Here is a 20,745-nt window from a genome sequence, read left to right on the forward strand (position 1 = left end):
AATTTTTTATACATATTCCAATATTCTAAGAATAAAGCTTTGTTGAAAATTTGATGAAAAAATTTCAAATGGAAAAAGTTATGGACTGGACAGACAGACAGACACACACAGACAGACAGAGACAGACACACACACACACACACACACACACACACACACACACACACACACACACACACACACACACACACACACGATTGCAAAACCGTCTTCTGCTGCACGAGCAATGGGCTAATAAACTTTTCTCCACTCCCTGCCCTGTTTTCCATGTCAATAGATTTTCCAGAAAAACGCAATGGAGGAAACGATGGTTTCCAAAGTTCGTGACATGGTCGTCGTCGCAATTGGCATCTTGGCATTTGTCATGGTTACGTCATTTGAACCATCGTCCTGGTTCAATCGACAGAAGAGGCACAGAAAAAAGGCCCACATTCACTGGTAAGGAACACAGGTGATGTTTTCATCAATATGATAATTCCTTCATCCAGAAGGGGTGTAAGGGGTGTAAATATCTAAACGGTCTGTGGGGTCTAAAGGGTACGAAATGATGAAGGGATAGAAAGGGTCGTGGTTGGGTGGAGGGGGGGTCTTTAGGATTTTGGGGGTCTTCGGTGTCTTAAAGTATTTTTTTGGGGGGTGGGGGAGGGTTGGTCTTAAAGGTCATGAGGGGCCTTACGGATCTCAAGGATTTTAATGGGACTTCGAGCTCTAAAGGTTCTTGGGGATCTTAGAGGACTTTGAGAGTGTAATGGGGTGTTAAGGGGTCTTCGGGGTGTCAAGGGGTTTAAAGGTATTGAGGGGTCAAGACGATACATGTATGGCTCCGATTATGCAGTGGCCAACAAAAGTATTCTCCCTCCCAAGTTTCCACATTTTGATGCCACCTGAGCTTATTTCTTGATGATTCAAATCAAACGTAATGTATAGTCTTCCCAAACTCTTCCAAAGTGATAAAACTAAAAAATTCAGATAAAATGTGAATAAGTCAGATTAACAGAAAAAATTCGACAGGCATTTGGTGGAGCGCATTCCCCCGCAAGGCTGATTCGTTTACATTTTGTATCCCACTGATAGGCCGGATCTGGATTCAGACCTGAACTAAAATTTAATCAGCTTGTTCTGATCACATAACCAACTCATCCACCAAATTTTGGCCGAATCCATGCATAATTTTACTTAAAATATCGTGCTAATATTGTTACGAATCTGGCAGCCATTTGCACACAGACAGCATTCCCCGCAGTTCAGTTATTTCGATAAGCACGTGTTTATAGTCAGGGTCCCATCCTTCTGTCTTATGGGATAATTTCAAGTGTGCGCTGCGGGTTTCTTTAAAGTCAGGTTTTTTTTTTTTACGTTAAATCTCCCCTTCGCTCCATCATCGCCATTATGCACGTGTTCGGGACCACGGGCTTAGGTGGGATGAGGTCAACTCCGCCCAGCGAGATGGGTGTGCCTCCCAACCAATTAGGGATAGGAGTACCTCAGAAGCCCCTGACCAATCCGAAGACGAGTAACCTCAGGGCGGCCCCGCCCAGCCAGATTGGATGTTCGCCCCTGATCTATCCAGAGACGAGTTACCTCAGGGCGGCCCCACCCAGCCAGATGGGATGTTCGCCACCGTCCAATCAGGAGGCGAGTGGGAGGGAAAAAAATGCCTTGGACCTCGTGAAAGGGAAGAGTAGAGTGGTCGTCAGGAGGAGAGTACAGCGGTCATCGTGGCCATTGCTTTGGTCTGTTGTCATGGTCATCCACGATCATGGTCTGCGGTCTTTGGCGGGGCTCCTCGTGGTAGTGGTGGTCAAGCAGCCAGGGTCGTGGGTTCGAGTCCCACCGTGGTGGGTTGGAGTCGGTGTGACCGCACGAGGCGGAAAGGTACCCGGCCAGGCTCTGTTCCCCCAGCTCAACTATCCTCCTCGGCTGGAGGACCGAATAAAGACCCGACGGGGTCCATTGTGTGTGTGTGTGTGTGTGTGTGTGTGTGTGTGTGTGTGTGTGTGTGTGTGTGTGTGTGTGTGTGTGTGTGTGTGTGTGTGTGTCCGTGGGCCCCGTCCTTAAGTATAATTCTTTAAGTGTTTTCTTTTCATTATACATTGCAATTTATTCGTGATTAAGTCTGCTCTGTGTCTCCCTCCCTTATACATAAACCCTCTTGTTAAATGTTCCAGTTTGTTGCCCATGTTTTCTTCCATTGACCCAGCATGGTTGGTGCTTGAGAAGCAGTCAGCCAATTGGGCTGTAAGTTGTCGTTTGGACCGACGCACTTTGGAAATTCCGCTCAGTTACACCCGACCGAGGTCGCAAGAGCGACCCGGTTCGACAGAGTCAGTTGAGGGTGTGACTTCTCCGGTAATTTGACAACGTGGGTATTTAGGTATATTGAAATTTGGCGATTAACCCAACCCCACGCCATGAGAGAATTGGTGATCACTTTCATTGTGACCCGTGACCTTTGGAGTTTTCTGAGAGTCACGACCTAAATTCTGGGTTTTCGGTGGGGGACAGCTCCACTGCTCCACCTGGCGGCCGTTCCTCGCCACCGACCCCCTGGCCAACAACAATATATCTGTTTAGCTCTGTCACACAATGGTGAAGAATCACGAAAAAATTCTCCGATCTGGATCCGGATTCGATCTTCACCATAAGCAAAATTAATACTTCCTCATTACATACCCAACCTGCCCACCAAGTTTGTCTTTTACCATCTCCTCTCCGACCTCGCAGCCCCCCTCCCAATGCTCTGTCTGCTCTCTGTCCCACCCATATTTCCGCAGGACCTTCCCGGTCCACCAGCAGCCCCCCAATAATCAATGCCAACCTTCATTCCTCTTCTTTTCCTGCCTTTGCAACAAACTCCCACACACTCTTCCCTCCAAGTTTTCAAAACAGCTGTTCACCACCACCTCTTATCTCCTCCCATCCAAAACCATGATCTTTTCTACCTCCGTTAATCCACCCCAAGCCCACCTCCTTCAAATTCCCTGCTTCTGTGTGTTCGCTCTTATTTGAGCCTTGACATTGTACATGTGTGTGTGTGTGTGTGTGTGTGTGTATATATATCCAGCGTCAAGCACAAATGTAATCTTGTCAGGTGTATGAATGTGCAGGAGTCGACATGGAGGAGATGTGGCTTGTGCACTGGTAGTTTCACAATTTTTTATTTTGGCTCATGAGAGTATTATATTCCTGAAAGGATGTTTGTTGACGTAAATTATTTTGAACTCTTTGAACCTCAATGATTGAAACACACTTAAAGTACAGCTCCAGGATTCTTTTTCTCCCAATATTTGTCCATTCGACCATCTCAGTAAATCTGACTTGCCAGGGTCCTTCATAATCTGAAATGAAAACAATATCAAGAAGAACATTTTTTCGAATTCTGTGTAAGTTTTAAAATGTGTCAGTTATTTCTTGCCCACCTTGTATCGTGTACACCGTACATAGTCACGTGGGTTAATGGCTGGACATATACTTGCTCTATTATATTTAGATGGTCTTTATTTTGTTGAAACATTGAGCATCTCATCAACATGTTTGAGCCTTTCAAAGGAGATCAGATTTGGTTTATTTCTTCTTCCATGTTTCTTAATCTTCACAAAGTCTTCTCCGTTTTTGTTCCTCAGTAAACATGATTTTCATCTTTTCCAAAATCACGTATTTTTTGCTTTGTACCTTACGAGGAAAAGTATCCATCCCCAATGATGGGGAAAGTTTAAGTTAATTGACAAATTTAAATTCTTTTATGGATTTTGAAAGGCTTATTTGTGTTGCACTCTTGGTTTCACTCAAACCCAAAGCTCTCAGTTACTGAAACGGCCCTCCACGGAATGGTGATGCAACTTCAGGCGACGGAGGTGCAGTTTGTCTCAAAAGGGAAAAATATCCTGGTTGTAAAATAAAATTTGAACTTAATATTATTCATGTCTGTTCTTCCATCATTTCAAAAGTGAATGTTGAGCTTTTCAAAAACAGAATGGAAAGTGACCGCCTTCAATGGGAGACAGACGAACGCACAGACAATGGGAGACAGACACCATGGTTCACAATGTATAATTAATGACTTCCCTTCCAAGGAACTTCAACACAGGAAGACACTATTCAGCCAATCAAACCTGTACAATGGTTGCCAACCTGGCAGTTTTTGTTTTCATCATCTTATAATGGATCTCTTGGAAGTTTATTATTAAGCGTTATTTTTCGGTCACAATGTTAAATGTACACGTTTTTACCTCTGCCACGAAAGGTGGGCAGTGGTTGTGCTTTCACCCTTCTCTGGTTGTTTGTCTGTTTCTCTGTGAAAAGGATATCTCAAAAAGTTATGGATGGATTCGGAAAAAAAAAAATTGTGGACGGGATGCGTATCTGACAAGGACAATGTTATTAGATTTGAGAGAAGATCCAGATCTGAGAATTTTTTGAGTGATTCTTCACCATTGAGTGAAAAGGCAAAAAAACGACAGATAGCACCATATCTCAAAAGGTTATGGATGGATTATGACAAAACTATGTGGATGAGTTGGTTATAGGTGACAAGAACAGACAGTTATATGAACAGACCATGTAAGAACAGACACCACACCACACTTCACATTATATAATAGATACTGTCATTCTTTTAAGCTCAAACTGACAAGTATTATCTTTGTTTCTTGCAGTTTTCGATGTGGCCGGACACAACTGAAGATCATGGGAAAGAAAGAGCAGCCGTTTCTTGAGGAGCTTCCAAAAAATGAAGCAGTGGACATGCAAAATGTGAAGGAACAGGAGAATGAAAGAATGAAGTTGTGGCAGAGAGAGAAACAGAAACTACAGGAAAGGGGTGAAAATTGCACCGAAAAGAAGAAGTAAAAGAAAGAGAGCTGATAGTTCAGCTCGGAGAGCAAGCGATTCAGGAAAAAGTTACGCAACAAACATGAGGAAAAGGAATGGAGAAAAGAGAAAGAAATCATGAAAGAACAGCAGAGGAAAAACAAGGAAGAGGAATTGAGGAAAAAAGATGTGGAGGAGCAAATTAAAAAACAACATGAAGAGCAAAAGAAAAAAAACGCTTCAGAGTGGAGGAGAATCGAGGAAGAAGATCAGAGAGAACTCATGGAATTTGTACGATGGAGGGAATCCGTGTATCAAGAACATACACGAAGATGCCTTGAGATCGAACAAAAAGAGAAAGAGGTGCTAAAGAGTGAGCACGTGGTCAATGAATTGGAGAACAGGATTATTCAACATGAGGGAATGGAGCGGGGAAAACGGGCACAGTTTGAAAAAAGGAACAGGTCAAAAGAACGGGAAATAAAACATCGAGAGGTTGAGACGTGCCGTCAAGAGGAAGAGATTAGAGAACGAGAAAAGGAGGTTGAGAAATTGCAGAGGGTGATGTACCGACGAGAAGAGGAGGAGCGTCGGCAACAAGAGCAATTCTTAGAGACAAAAAAAATAAAAGAGGAAGACTTCTTCCGTCGAGAAAAAGAGGTACATCAGCTGGAGCAGGAGATTACTAAGAGGGAAAACGATGTGCGCACACGCGAACTCAAGGTGTGGGAAGGTGAGGACAGGAAGGAAAAACCACAAGAACAGGAAAGGCAGAGACGAACAGAGGAAGAAGAGCAAAGAGTAGAACAGGAAAAGCAGAAACTACTCGAACAAGAAAAGCACAGACAAGTTCAACAGGAAAATGAGACGGTAAGGAATGAAGAACTCGAGAACCCCTTTCAGAAATCCGACGAGACCAAAGAGGAGGCAGAAGCAAGTCTTGATGTCGAGGAGGCAGAACATGTGCAAAAAATTGCTGATCGTAAATTGCAAGCAACAGCAATTGACAAGCAACAGTGGAATGACAAGCAACAGCTGACACAGCAAGTTGTTCAAGGGTTCCAGCAGAAACAGAGGCCTCACTCTGATCGAAGACTGAAACAGCAGCAGAAGCAGCATGGTGTTGAAGGGCCGCACCACATTCAGGACCTTCAACAGGTAAGCATCCATCAGTACTTTGGAGATGTTGGGGAAACATTGTGGGGAGAGATACAGCAAACCCCAAGATGAAGACATTAAGTTGAAATAAATTTGGGCATTTAATCTTTAATATAAATTTCTGTAAATACTTCCTATTGATGAAGAAGAACATCATAAATTGTAGAGATGTTTGTAATTATATTTTTGGTGGGAAATTTTACTTATTGACACGGTCATCCCCATGCAGGATAGATCACAAGAATTTCAACTCCCCTTAATAGGATGAGATCAACTAATTCACCTTTTCACTGGTTACCTATTCTATCAGTGCATTTCTTTCTGTGCCATATCCTGAACAAGTTATCAAACTGATGGACATATAAACGTGTTTAATCTTTCTTATTTTTATTGTTTTTCCAAAGACCCCTCAGAAGAGACGCCCGTTCCCTCCTCCACCTCCCTCATACAAGAAACCATCTTACCGGTTGGAACGTAAGTTACCAAGAATCTTTCCTTACATTACAAATTATTCCAAACTTTATCTAAATTACATGTTATTCACATCCATTGTGTCCCATTTGATCTGTGCTTCAGAAGTGTCGAGAACAAATGAATGTTTTCCTTCACTCGAAGCCAGACAAGCACCAAACAAATCTTCCAATTGGTGGAAGTCTGGTGTGAATGTTAACGTATCCATAAATAAGTCATTGTGAACACCTGGATGTTCCATAAAATTAATTGTTTGAAAAATCAAATGTTTACAATCCCACTTTCAATCAGCGACGGGTGACTCGAGCTTCCTTCCATGAAGCAGTCCATCTTTGTTCTCTTCTATGTCATCAGATGAGGTTTTGTTCATTTAATTTGTACAGTAAGTGGGGATTTGTGGGCTCTGCATAAAACACAGGAATGATGGACCAAATTGCCTCAATTCTCTTGCAAGGTGACACAGTGGGAGTTTGTGATGAAGAAAATTAAGATGTGAAAGTGGAGGGAAAAGTGAAATAAAACGTGAACTGAAAGTAGCCGGGAGGCGACGATGGTTCGCGGACATTGTTGAACAATGCCACGATAGGTACAATTGAGTTAGTGGAAGCTTTTGAGGAAGCCCGACCGTAAAAAACCTATCTATTCCGTCAAAATTGACCAAATCAAATCGGATTTTTTTATATGTTGTACTTATGGACATTACGCACAGCTTCTGGGAAATGAAATTGCGAGAAAAAAAATCGAGAAAAAAGTTCAAGTGGGCGTGGCTCTGCCCACAAGGGGTGTGGGACACCCCTCATACAAAAAGACACAACTTGACCATGATATCTAGCTTGTGTCCAAGTTTCATTAAGATCGCATCAAACGTCATGGAGCTATGCTCTGGAGAGAGTCACAAACAGACAGACAGACAGACAGACACAACGAAAATAGTGGTCACTGCTGGCACCCATGAACCAATATACAAAACGAGGGTGAGATAGAGAGAGATTCATAGATATTCATTCCAGGACTGTGTTGGAAGGCAGGATAATGATGGAGATTATAATGACAATGCTCTTAAGTGGTTTTGACTTCCTTTTGTTGATGTGTGTGCAGAGGAAGAAGTCATAGTAATGCCTGCTGGAGAGGAGGATGCCATGTTTGGGAGTGACTCAATCATCACTCGGCCATATAAGCTCTCAAGAAATGCAAAAAGATACGCCAGGCTCATGCAGATGGCTGATTCAAGCTATTTCAAATGAGCAGTCGTCATAACTAAGGTAGGATAAACACTCGATAGATTTATTTCATCACCTGGATCCTTTTTGTGTCCATGTTTGTCAATCTGTCATTTCCTTGTTCAAAACATCATGATGAGAACTTACTAAATCCGAGTGTGGAGAATTTAATAATTCGAATGAATACATTAAGCAGGTGAGGTCCCTCCCTGATTCATGTAATCAATGCCAATCATGAAGGGAACGCAGATATTAACCCTTGTTGTTCACTGCTTGACATCATGCATGACTTCGTCATGGTACGTCATGTGTGACTGTTACTGTATCTCATGTGTGACTTCATAACTGTACATCATGTGTGACTTCATAACTGTACATCATGTGTGACTTCATAACTGTACATCATGTGTGACTTCATAACTGCACATCATGTGTGACTTCATAATTGTACATCATGTGTGACTTCATAACTGTACATCATGTGTGACTTCATAACTGTACATAATGTGTGACTTCATAACTGTACATCATGTGTGACTTCATAACTGTACATCATGTGTGACTTCATTACTGTACATCATGTGTGAGTTCATTACTGTACATCATGTGTGACTTCATTACTGTATATCATGTGTGACTTCATTACTGTACATCATGTGTGACTTCATTACTGTACATCATGTGTGAGTTCATTACTGTACATCATGTGTGAGTTCATTACTGTACATCATGTGTGACTTCATTACTGTACATCATGTGTGACTTCATTACTGTACATCATGTGTGACTTCATTACTGTACATCATGTGTGAGTTCATTACTGTACATCATGTGTGAGTTCATTACTGTACATCATGTGTGACTTCATTACTGTACATCATGTGTGACTTCATTACTGTACATCATGTGTAACATCATTACTGTACATCATGTGTGACTTCATTACTGAACATCATGTGTAACATCATTACTGTACATCATGTGTGACTTCATTACTGAACATCATGTGTGACTTCATTACTGTACATCATGTGTGACTTCATTACTGTACATCATGTGTGACTTCATTACTGCACATCATCGTTTTTATTGATATTGCTGTAAATACTTCCTTTGATGAAGAATATCCTTAATTGTGGAGATGTTTGTAATTATAATTTTAGTGGGAAAGTTAACTTATTGACACGGTCATCCCCACACAGGATAGATCATAAGAATGTCAACTCCCCTTGATTGGATGACATCAACTAATTCACCTTTTCACTGGTTACCTGTTCTTTCAGTGCATTTCCTTCTGTGCCATATCCTGAACAAGTTATCAAACTGATGAACATTTCATTGTGTTTAATCTTTCATATTTTTATTGTTTTTCCAAAGACCTCTCAGAAGAGACGTCTGTTCCCTCCTCCACCTCCCCCATACAAGAAACCATCTTACCGGTTGGAACGTAATTTACCAAGAATCTTACCTTACATTACAAATTATTCCAAACTTAATCTAAATTACATGTTATTCACGTCCATCGTGTCCCATTTGATCTGTGCTTCAGAAGTGTTGAGAACAAATGAATATTTTCCTTCACTCAAAGCCAGACAAGCACCAAACAAATCTTCCAATTGGTGGAAGTCTGGTTTGAATGTTAATGTATCCATAAATAAGTCATTGTGAACACCTGGTTGTTCCATAAAATTAATTGTTTGAAAAATCAAATTTTTACGATCCCACTTCCAAGGAGTGACGGGTGACTCGAGCTTCCTTCCATGAAGCAGTCCTTCTTTGTTCTCTTCTATGTCATCAGATGAGGTTTTGTTCATTTAATTTGAACAGCAAGTGAAGATTTGTGGGCTCTGGATAAGGCACAGGAACGATGGACCAAATTGCCTCAATTCTCTTGTAAGGTGACACAGTGGGAGTTGGTGATGAAGAAAATCAAGATGTGAAAGTGGAGGGAAAAGTGAAATAAAACCTGAACTGAAATATACAAAACGAGGGAGAAGGAGACGCACAGAGAGATCGAGAGAGATTCATTCCAGGACTGTGTTGGAAGGCAGGACAATGATGGAGATTATGATGACAATGCTCTTGAGTGGTTTTGACTTCCTTTTGTTGATGTGAGTGCAGAGGAAGAAGTCACAGTCATGTCCGCTGGAGAGGAGAATGCCATGTTTGGGAGTAACTCTCTCATGACTCCACCACATGAGCTGTGCAGAAATGTAAAAAAGAAACACCAGGCTCTGACAGTTGGCCGATTCAAGATTTTTCAAATGAACAGTCTCCAGAACTAAGGTACGATAAACACTCGATTGACTTATTTCATCACCTGGATCCTTTTTGTGTCCATGTTTGTCCTTCTTCAAAATATCATGACGAGAACTTAATAATTCCGAGTGTGCATAATTTAATAATTTGAATGAATATATCAAGCAGGTGAGGTCCTTCCCTGATTTGAACAATCATTGCCAATCATGAAGGGAACTGCAGATATTAACCCTTGGTGTTCACTGCTTGACATCATCACTGTGCTTCATCCGTGACTTCATAACTGTACATCATGCGTGACTGCATTACTTTCCTTCATGCGTGACTTCAATGTCAATCATGCGTGACTTCATTACTCCACATCATTCGTGACTTCATTACTCCACATCATGCATGACGTCATCACTGTACATCATCCGTGTACATCACTGTACACTCCAACATTGTCTCACTTTTTTTTTCGCCCTCAATTTAGGTTATGCCATCATCTGCATTGAGTTCAAACATTCTTCTGAATCATCTCCAGCCTTAACTGTGAGCATAGACCCTTCCACCTCATCAACTCAAGGACTTGGTCAATCAGAAATCGGGTTCATTTTTTTTCCATTCATCCTTCACTCCTACCAGCTTACGAACCCCACTTGCAGATTGAATGAGAAGAACTTCAACAAAGATCTAATTCAAATCCTGCCCTTCAAACATTTACTGTCATTATTTGAAATTTCTCTTCTCATTGATACACCTGAAGGAAGGTCCCTTTCCATGTTTCTCTTACCTTGATTTTTCATTTCACTGCAGCATCCAACCCTCCACAATTCAATTATTCCAGACCCAGAAGCAAACACATCAACAATGACTGCATTCTGCCATCCCGTTCCCATGATTTCACAATCATTGTGTTGTACTTCAGTCGGTTGTCCATATTATTTGATTCAGGAGGTCACAGTACAAGCCGATGAAACCTCAGCTGCTCCTGTGTGAAGTGGGGCCATCGCCGTAAAATACAAAACACACAGGAAATGCCGCTTTGTGTGGAGGCGCGGCAGTGATGGTCATGTTTAACCCTCGACCAGTCAAAGATCCCCGGGGGGTTGAACACGGCAAGGTAAGCCTTGGTCTTATTTGCTGTCTCTAACCTGTCTCTCTCTCTTCACGTTTCTTCCTGCCCGCTCCTCCCTCCTCCCCCTCCCCCACTATCCTCCTCTCTCTCCCCCTCACTCTCACCCTCCCCTCACTCCATCTCTCGCCCCCCCCCCCATCTCTCTGCCCCCTCTCTTAGTATTTTCCTCTGGTATCTAAGGACGTCTCCACTCATGGCTCACAGACTTCCTCTCCTGTCGCAGCCAACGAGTGGCCCTTAATGGAGTTCTCTCTTCCGCTATTCCTGTCCAGGCTGGAGTTCCTCAAGACAGTGTTCTGGGCCCTGTTCTTTTTCTGGTTTCATCAACAATCTCTCAGAGTCTGTAAAATCCTCTTTATCTCTTTGCTGATGACTCCACCCTCTGCCATGCCATCTGTCACCCCTCATATCAGCAAGCAGCCGCCTCTTCACACTGCAGATCTGGATGAAATCACAAGCTTGTCCAACACATGGAACAAATCTTTCAATCCTAACAAATCTCACACTCTCATTCTCTCTCCGAAAGGCCTGTCTGGAAGCCCCCCCTCTCCCTCCAATCTGCTTTCTCAACAATCCTCTTGAAGAAGTCCTTTAATTCAAGCTTCTGGGTCTCACTGTGTGCCATGATCTTTCCTGGGAAAGCCACATTTCCAAGCTGGCCTCCAAAGCCACTCACCAACTGGGCATCCTCCGTTGAGCAAAGTTATTCCTTGGCATCCCTGAGCTCCTGACCACATACAAAGCCTTCATCTGCAGCTTGATGTAGTACTGCTCTCCCCACTGGGCTGGTGCTCCCGTTTTTCACGTTTCTTGGCTTCACACTGTGAAAACCAAGGCATTTCAGATGATTTTTATCTCCTGCGATGAGGCTGAATCTTTGGGTCTCTCACTCTCTCACCGCAGGCAGGTCCGTGGTCTTTCTATCTTCTACCGTCTCCTCTCCAGCCCCGCACTCCCTGCTCATTTTGAGATTCCCCCCCCCCCCGCCCCCGCCATCCATATTTCTGGAGGGCGCTCAAGGTCCGCCAGCAACCCCCTTCTGGTAAAACTACCAACATCAAGAATCACTGCTCACCTTCACTCTTTCATTCCTCTTTTTACCCCACCTCTGGAGCAAACAACCACACTCTCTTCAATTCCACTCTTTCCTCCAGGTCTTCAAAACAGCTGTTCACCACCATCTCTTATCTTACCCTGTCCAAAACCACGATCTTTTCTACCCCCACTAATCCACACCAAACCCACCTCCTTCAAAAAGTCCCTGCTTTGCTTCCTGAAAGTCCCTGTCATGTAAGGACCTGAAAGTCCCTGTGGTGTCCATCTTGTTTACCCTGTGTACATTGCCCCCACTCCTCTCCCTTCCACAGATCTCCTCATGTCTCTGTTCCACACTTTTTTTTCCTTCCCTCTCCTGCCCCGCTTGTCTCCTGCTCCCATTGTTGTACGTTCTGTGTTAGCTCTCATATGATCCTCGACAGTGCACACAAAAAAAACGTGAAACGATGGGTGATATTTGCTGGTGTATGTATGGAGAGAGGGATGTGGAGAGGGAAGGAGAGGGATAGAGAGATGTGGGAGGAGAGTGCTGTGATGTATTTGGAGGGGGTGGAGCGAGGATCGGACAGAGGGAGAGGGGAGTTAGCAGAGATAAAATGTTTTTCGGGAATTGGCAGATTGGAGTCAGTGTGGTTATCGACTCCAGTTTGTACTGCATACAACCCAAAAACGTTGAGTAGCTTTGACCCTTGTTTTGGGGGAATTTCAACAAATATATTTTTTAAAGCAACGTTGCATGATAGACGTTTCAAGATGTACATAAACATTATTATTTGAAGAAAGCTGCCAATCTTCATGTGATGGGTAAAAAAAATTGGCTCTGCCATTTGGAAAACATGTTAATCTGGCAAAGGGCTCGGCAATCATGTGTTATCAGCTTTGAAACTCACAAAGAGGAACTTCTAACGATTCTGAAGCAAACCTAGTTCATATGAAGATAACCAACCGCCTTAGAAACAGCCATGAGGCCAAAAGAGAACGCGATCACTTGTATGCTGCTGAGGTTAAAAGTTAAAACCTACAGTACCTGTACGTCTGTTCCTCCATCCTCACCACACCAAGTTTGTGTGTCACCCGATCATACCTAGGTAATGTGTTACCCAAGCATTAATTATTGACGTCATATGTTCAAGTTGTACCAAACTCCATAACTGGGGCAGCTAAATCGGCCCCACACGCACCCCCATGAGTACTTATGCAAACATACTTTTTTAGAATCCTTAAGGTGTCTCGTTAACATTTTTAGATGTTAAAAAGAAAATTAGTTTTGTCTTGGGGTCTGTTTGGCTGCCATCTTGGATTTTGACATGCCCAATTATCGAAAAACTTTTCATAACTTTTGACCCAAATAGAATAGAAACACTAATGAAGCATTTATTCTGCACAATTATGGCACGGGAAATGAAATCAAATCATCATTTTTAACATTAGATGACATCATCTGCCAAATTTCAATTTTTTCCTTGGTGTGGTTTCAGAGATGCAGAGGTCCAAAGTTTTTCATTTTCCAAACATAGCTGCCACACCCCATGACTTATGACATCATAATTATCATTAAAACATGATACATGAATCGTCACCACTCTGGTGAAAATTTTGTCTTAATCCAACAAGTGGTTGTGGAGAACACGAAAGTTCTGTGCGGACAAACAGACCCAAATGCAATACCTCCTCTGGCGAGGGTAAAACTCACTTGTTTCCCATGGGAATTACTTCACGTGTGCCACATTTCAGTTTTTTTCAAGGAGCGGTTTCAGAGATAGAGGTCCAAAGTTTTTCCTTTTTTCCAAGATGGTTGCCCCACCAAGTGACCTATGACATCATAATTATCACACCATTCTTCAGGAGTAGTCACACCTATGGTGAAAATTTTGTGTCAATCGGATAAGTGGTTGCAGAGAAAACAAAATTAGCATGGAGGAAAATATGGACGGACGGACAACCCAAAAATAATGCCACCGGTGACTTCGTCAGCAGAGGCATAAAAACAAATGGGAGAGTGCATCGAAGACTGTGCCCTGTGCAGTTTTTAAAGATTGTTTACAAGAAGCATCCAGAAGTTTCATGCCTCATAAAGATTGTAAAAGTAGGATAAATAAATTGATTTATTTTAAATTGATAAATAAATTGATTTATATAAATTGGGCCTGTCCCCCTCCCTCGTCCCCTCCTCTCTCCCCCTCTCTCTCACCCCCCTCTCTCCCTCCCTTCTCTAGCCCCCCTCTCTGGCCCCCCTCTCTCACCCCTCTCTCCCTCCTCCTCTCTTGCCCCTCTCTCTGGAAATGTATTCACAAATGTCTACCAAGCACAACAATCAATTCAAACCTTGGGAAAAAAACAGCTTTCAAACCCTTTGGAAACAGCTCTTTCCCTTGGGAAAATTCAAACCTTGGGATTAATTAATAATTTGAACAATTAATTCAAACCTTGGGAAAAAAAACAGCTTTCAAACCTTGGGAAACACTTGGGAAACAGCTGAAACGGATGAAGAATGATATCAAACCTTGAAAAGGCACATACTCAGGTCCCCAACGTCGATTGTGACGTCATACCAAATCAAGAAGAAGAAGAATTGTGACGTCAATCGTGAAAAAATAAATAAATAAACAAGCAGTCATAGACTGGTACTTACGAAATCGTCAACTTGACCTCTGACCTTGTCTAATAAAAGCTGTCTCTAGAGGAGGTAGCGACGCAAACCAGAAGTTTCTACGATGATTCTGTACCAAACCATAAAAAATCGAATGTTTGACCTCACTGTGACCTTGACCTTTGACCGATTTTGACCAAAATATAATCAGCGCTAGCCACCACCCTCCTGAATCACGTGGTGTAAATTGACATTGGTAGCCTCTTCCGTTCTCGAGTTATCTTGCCTACAAACAAACACACACACAAACAAACACACACACACACACACACACACACACACACACACACACACACACACACACACACACACACACACACACACACACACACAAACACATAAACACACAAACAAACAAACACACAAACAGATGACGGAAGTCATCAATATACTTACGAAATCTTTAGATTTCGTAAGTAAGAAATACACATTAATTGTGACGTCATAGCACCGTGTCCTGTCATTGGTTGACAGATGTTATTGGTCATTATTGGTTGACAGACAACATATAGGTCGTTATTGGTTGACAGACATTGGTCATTGTATCACGTTATTCTTTTTATTACTGCCAATTATTGTGCTATTATTATTATTATTATTAATATGCTGTTATCATAATTCTGAGATATCTTTGGGAAAAAATGGCATGATAAGGTGGAACGACACTTCAGCTGTGATATATACACCTTTCCAACACAGAAAAAGCAATAAAATGGCCGTAACTTGGGAACCGCTCGTCCGATTAATATCAAACCTTGAAAATCCGTGGGTCACCGGCAATATTCCTGGCAAGTTTCAATCAGATCGGACCTGCGGTTGTCGAGAAATGGCGGTCGCAGACAGACACACACACACACACACACACACACACACACACACACACACACACACACACACACACACACAGAGATTGCTGGAATTGTAGATAGATGGGAGCGATTGAGGTAGCTGTCAGTTGCCTATACACCGCCCAAATATAGGAACGCATCATAAGAACGTATTGCTTGCTTGGAACAAGATCACCCATCGGGTAGATACTCTGCTCGTCATAAGTATTGGCTCTTGCTGTTTTGTCCTTTTGTTCAAATGCTTGATATTCCAACTTAAATAATGAAAAGTCAACGAGCGATGTGCAGAGCGAAATTTAAATAACTACCTCATCTCAGGACGAGCTTGTTTACACGCAGCTATTTACAGGTTAAAGGTGGAGAGAAACATGTTTCCATCTCATCTGATAATTTTGTTGGTTAAAAGGGGAGGCACATGACCATGTTGTGGGCTGAAAGGGTTGGGTGCCACCATGTATTATTTCATGCTCCATTACCGGCCTGGGTCGGGTCATCCCTCCTGAGCAGATCTGGAGAGCATGAGGCTTCCCACGACTCCCCATGTCGATACCAAGCTGAGCATGGATGTCCGACATAGCGAGACACAGGGTAGGTGGACCAGTCCATATTGAGTGTCTCAACCCAAGCCTTCGAGCAGCCGAATTATAGGTGCAAGCCACTACACCCGGCAATGAAAGCAAGCGATCGGTGAGAGGATGAGTGGTAATTGTGGACAGGTAGGTTGACGGAGGGGTCGTCACTGGATGAACAGAATGATCTTCCTGATTTACAAGTCGCTCCAAAAAGTTTGAGTACAATGTAAATCAGCACAACAGGAGTTGTATCCTCATCCCGGAGTAGAGGGGGTCGTAAATCCGGCCGTCCCTCCCGTCTACATTCACTGTGTCGGTGGGTGCAACCCCATGCTCTCTCAAAATTAATTCTTTCCAGGAACGTGGAGGTTTTCTCCGACCACACACTCAGTGGGCGTGTAGTTTATTCCATCACCTGAGCACACATTGGCAAAAGTGAGTAATTTGTTGCCATTGTGCCGTGTATATACCTGCACCTCGAGGACCCGAAGCCAATCTGAGGTCTCTCCATGAATATAAATGGAAACCTCAACCGAAAATATAAAAAAAAGATTTGTTATTCCTTTGATTGCTGCAGGAGTCTCTGCTTCTAACAATACCGCCATGTCATACTCGTATCGCACAAGAACACAACTCAAGCTTACAGCCAATAAGCAAAAACTATCAAAAATTATGGCACATCGGTGAAATTTGTTTCGAAAGCCATTAATTAGATATAGTCTGATGTATAATCCAAGTTTCAGCTCCTTTCAATGAATAGCCTTGGAGATATGGTCAGTTTATCATTGGTGGATCAACAACACCAGCTTGGTTGATCAAAGGTGTATCAACAACACCAGCTTGGTTGATCATAGATGTATCAACAACACCAGCTTGGTTGATCAAAGGTGGATCAACAACACCAGCTTGGATGATCATAGATGTATCAACAACACCAGCTTGGTTGATCATAGATGTATCAACAACACCAGCTTGGTTGATCATAGATGTATCAATAACAGCAGCTTGGTTGATCATAGATGTATCAATAACAGCAGCTTGGTTGATCATAGATGTATCAATAACAGTAGCTTGGTTGATCATAGATGTATCAACAACAGCAGCTTGGTTGAGCATAGATGTATCAACAACAGCAGCTTGGTTGATCATAGATGTATCAACAACAGCAGCTTGGTTGATCATAGATGTATCAACAACAGCAGCTTGGTTGATCATAGATGTATCAACAACAGCAGCTTGGTTGATCATAGATGTATCAACAACAGCAGCTTGGTTGATCATAGATGTATCAACAACAGGAGCTTGGTTGATCATAGATGTATCAATAACAGCAGCTTGGTTGAGCATAGATGTATCAACAACAGCGGCTTGGTTGATCATAGATGTATCAATAACAGCAGCTTGGTTGATCATTGATGTATCAACAACAGCAGCTTGGTTGGTCATAGATGTATCAACAACAGCGGCTTGGTTGATCATAGATGTATCAACAACAGCAGCTTGGTTGATCATAGATGTATCAACAACACCAGCTTGGTTGATCATAGATGTATCAACAACACCAGCTTGGTTGATCATGGATGTATCAACAACATCAGCTTGGTTGATCAGAGATGTATCAACAACACCAGCTTGGTTGATCATAGATGTATCAACAACACCGGCTTCGTTGATCATAGATGTATCAACAACACCAGCTTGGTTGATCAGAGATGTATCAACAACACCAGCTTGGTTTATCATAGATGTATCAACAACACCAGCTAGGTTTATCATAGATGTATCAATAACAGCAGCTTGGTTGATCATAGATGTATCAACAACAGGAGCTTGGTTGATCAAAGGTGTATCAATAACAGTAGCTTGGTTGATCATTGATGTATCAACAACACCAGCTTGGTTGATCATAGATGTATCAACAACAGCAGCTTGGTTGATCATAGATGTATCAACAACAGCAGCTTGGTTGATCATAGATGTATCAATAACAGCAGCTTGGTTGATCATTGATGTATCAACAACAGCAGCTTGGTTGATCATGGATGTATCAACAACAGCTTGGTTGATCGTAGATGTATCAACAACAGCAGCTTGGTTGATCAAAGGTGTATCAACAACACCAGCTTGGTTGATCAAAGGTGTATCAACACCAGCTTGGTTGATCATAGATGTATCAACAACAGCAGCTTGGTTGATCATAGATGTATCAACAACACCAGCTTGGTTGATCATAGATTTATCAACAACAGCAGCTTGGATGATCATAGATGTATCAACAACAGCAGCTTGGTTGATCATAGATGTATCAACAACAGCAGCTTGGTTGATCATAGATGTATCAACAACAGCAGCTTGGTTGATCAGAGATGTATCAACAACATCAGCTTGGTTGATCATAGATTTATCAACAACAGCAGCTTGGTTGATCATAGATGTATCAACAACAGCAGCTTGGTTGATCACAGATGTATCAACAACAGCAGCTTGGTTGATCATAGATGTATCAACAACAGCAGCTTGGTTGATCATAGATGTATCAATAACAGCAGCTTGGTTGATCATCGATGTATCAATAACAGTAGCTTGGTTGATCATAGATGTATCAATAACAGCAGCTTGGTTGATCATAGATGTATCAACAACAGGAGCTTGGTTGATCATAGATGTATCAATAACAGCAGCTTGGTTGGTCATAGATGTATCAACAACAGCAGCTTGGTTGATCAAAGGTGTATCAATAACAGTAGCTTGGTTGATCATTGATGTATCAACAACAGTGGCTTGGTTGATCATAGATGTGTCAATAACAGTAGCTTGGTTGATCATTGATGTATCAACAGCAGCTTGGTTGATCATAGATGTATCAACACCAGCTTGGTTGATCATAGATGTATCAACAACAGCGGCTTGGTTGATGATAGATGCATCAACAACAGCGGCTTGGTTGATCATAGATGTATCAACTACAGCAGCTTGGTTGATCATGGATGTATCAACAACACCAGCTTGGTTGATCATAGATGTATCAACAACAGCAGCTTGGTTGATCATAGATGTATCAATAACAGCAGCTTGGTTGATCATAGATGTATCAATAACAGTAGCTTGGTTGATCATTGATGTATCAACAACAGTAGCTTGGTTGATCATAGGTGTATCAATTGAGTGGAACAATGTTGTGTGACGTGTGACGTATTATACAATGTGTGATATATGTTGTGTGATATGTGATGTGTGATGTGATGCTCTATTAACCACTGAAATCACTTTATTGGTAAATTAGCTGAATGTTAATTTGAACTGGATAAATATTTCCGTTAAAAGGAACTTTCATTGATGTTTTGTTTTTTTCGATACTCTTTGTGAATTTCTGTGTTTATCTCGTTTTTCTGAATCAAATTCGACTTCAATCCCAGATTTGTTTTCTCTCAATTCCACTCCCGTTATTAAAGACACAATTTCACAACTATTTACACAACAGAAAAAAAACAACCTTTCACATATCTAATGTTGACATGAGTCATGGTCTGAATTTAGGACAGTTTAATTATCAACGACAGCACACTGCGTCATCATCATGCTCAAATTACAACCGACACATGAAGCCGAGTTCGGAATGAATGCGAATGCAATAATTGTGGAAATCCACTATAAACGAACTCTCCAGGCTGTGGCGGGAGAGTGAAAGATGGACAACAGGGGACGCTGTGCACTGCAGCAAGGAAAACCCACATGAGGATTGGAAAGGAAACATTACATCAAGGAAACGACACAGTACAGATTCAGGGCTCGGACCTTCACCTGTGGGAGTGGGGGAAAGGTGATGGTGAGGTTTTGTGTGTGTGAACCCTGAAAATTCCACAGAATCCATTTATATAGTTTATTTCATCATTATATTTTTTCTATTGTTGTGGTTCTGTGAAACCACATGCCTCCAAGGCAATGGCACACAACATACAGCGTTCCCAAGGCAGTTATTTCAATAGTATGTGTATTAGTTAGTCCTTTCCATATGTATAGTGGGTAAAGAGGAAAGATACGTTGCATGGGACTCCTTCAGTTAGGGTTCTTTAACCTTCAATCTTTGTGTTCTTCCACCAACTTTCTCTCACACGAAACATGCAAGCAAACACGCTCGCAAATCAGTAAAGATTACTAGTAACCACCAAACACACATGCAAATCAGTAAATATTACTAGAAACAAAGCAAACACGCATGCAAATCAGTAAAGATTACTAGTAACCAAGGAAGCACGCATGCAAATCAGTAAAGATTATTCGTAACCAAGCAAGCAAGCATGCAAATCAGTATAGATAATGAGTAACCAAGCAATCACGCAAGCAAATCAGTAAAGATTACTAGTGATCAAGAAAGCACGCACACAAATCAGTAAAGATTAGTCGTAACCAAGCAAGCATGCATGCAAATCAGTAAATATTACTAGTAACCAAGCAAGCACACACGCAAATCAGGAAAGATTACCAGTAACCAAGCAAGAACGTGTGCAAATCAGGAAAGATTATTAGTTAGCAAGCAAGCATGCACGCAAATCAGTAAAGATTACTAGTAACCAAGCAAGCA

The 20,745-nt window shown here is 42.0% G+C and overlaps 1 protein-coding gene across 3 annotated transcripts in view; it reads left to right on the plus strand.

Annotated features, from left to right (window-relative positions):
• The window catches only part of LOC147026225 (uncharacterized), a 47,738-nt gene that overhangs the window by 1,337 nt on the left and 25,656 nt on the right, over positions 1-20,745 (plus strand). The window contains exons 2-6 of one of the 3 annotated variants that reach the window (XM_085881421.1): positions 278-438; positions 4,656-5,967; positions 6,372-6,441; positions 7,537-7,700; positions 8,861-9,944. In XM_085881421.1, the coding sequence (XP_085737547.1) occupies positions 4,948-5,967; positions 6,372-6,441; positions 7,537-7,682 (1,236 nt within the window). In that variant the 5' untranslated portion in view covers positions 278-438; positions 4,656-4,947 and the 3' untranslated portion in view covers positions 7,683-7,700; positions 8,861-9,944. The remainder of the gene's footprint in view (positions 1-277; positions 439-4,655; positions 5,968-6,371; positions 6,442-7,536; positions 7,701-8,860; positions 9,945-20,745) is intronic. The other 2 variants (XM_085881425.1, XM_085881426.1) reach the window with 2 other exon arrangements.

Source organism: Eptatretus burgeri, chromosome 5 (assembly GCF_056783735.1).
Source record: "Eptatretus burgeri isolate ZD-2024b chromosome 5, Ebu_testis_v1, whole genome shotgun sequence".
NCBI lineage: Eukaryota > Metazoa > Chordata > Myxini > Myxiniformes > Myxinidae > Eptatretus > Eptatretus burgeri.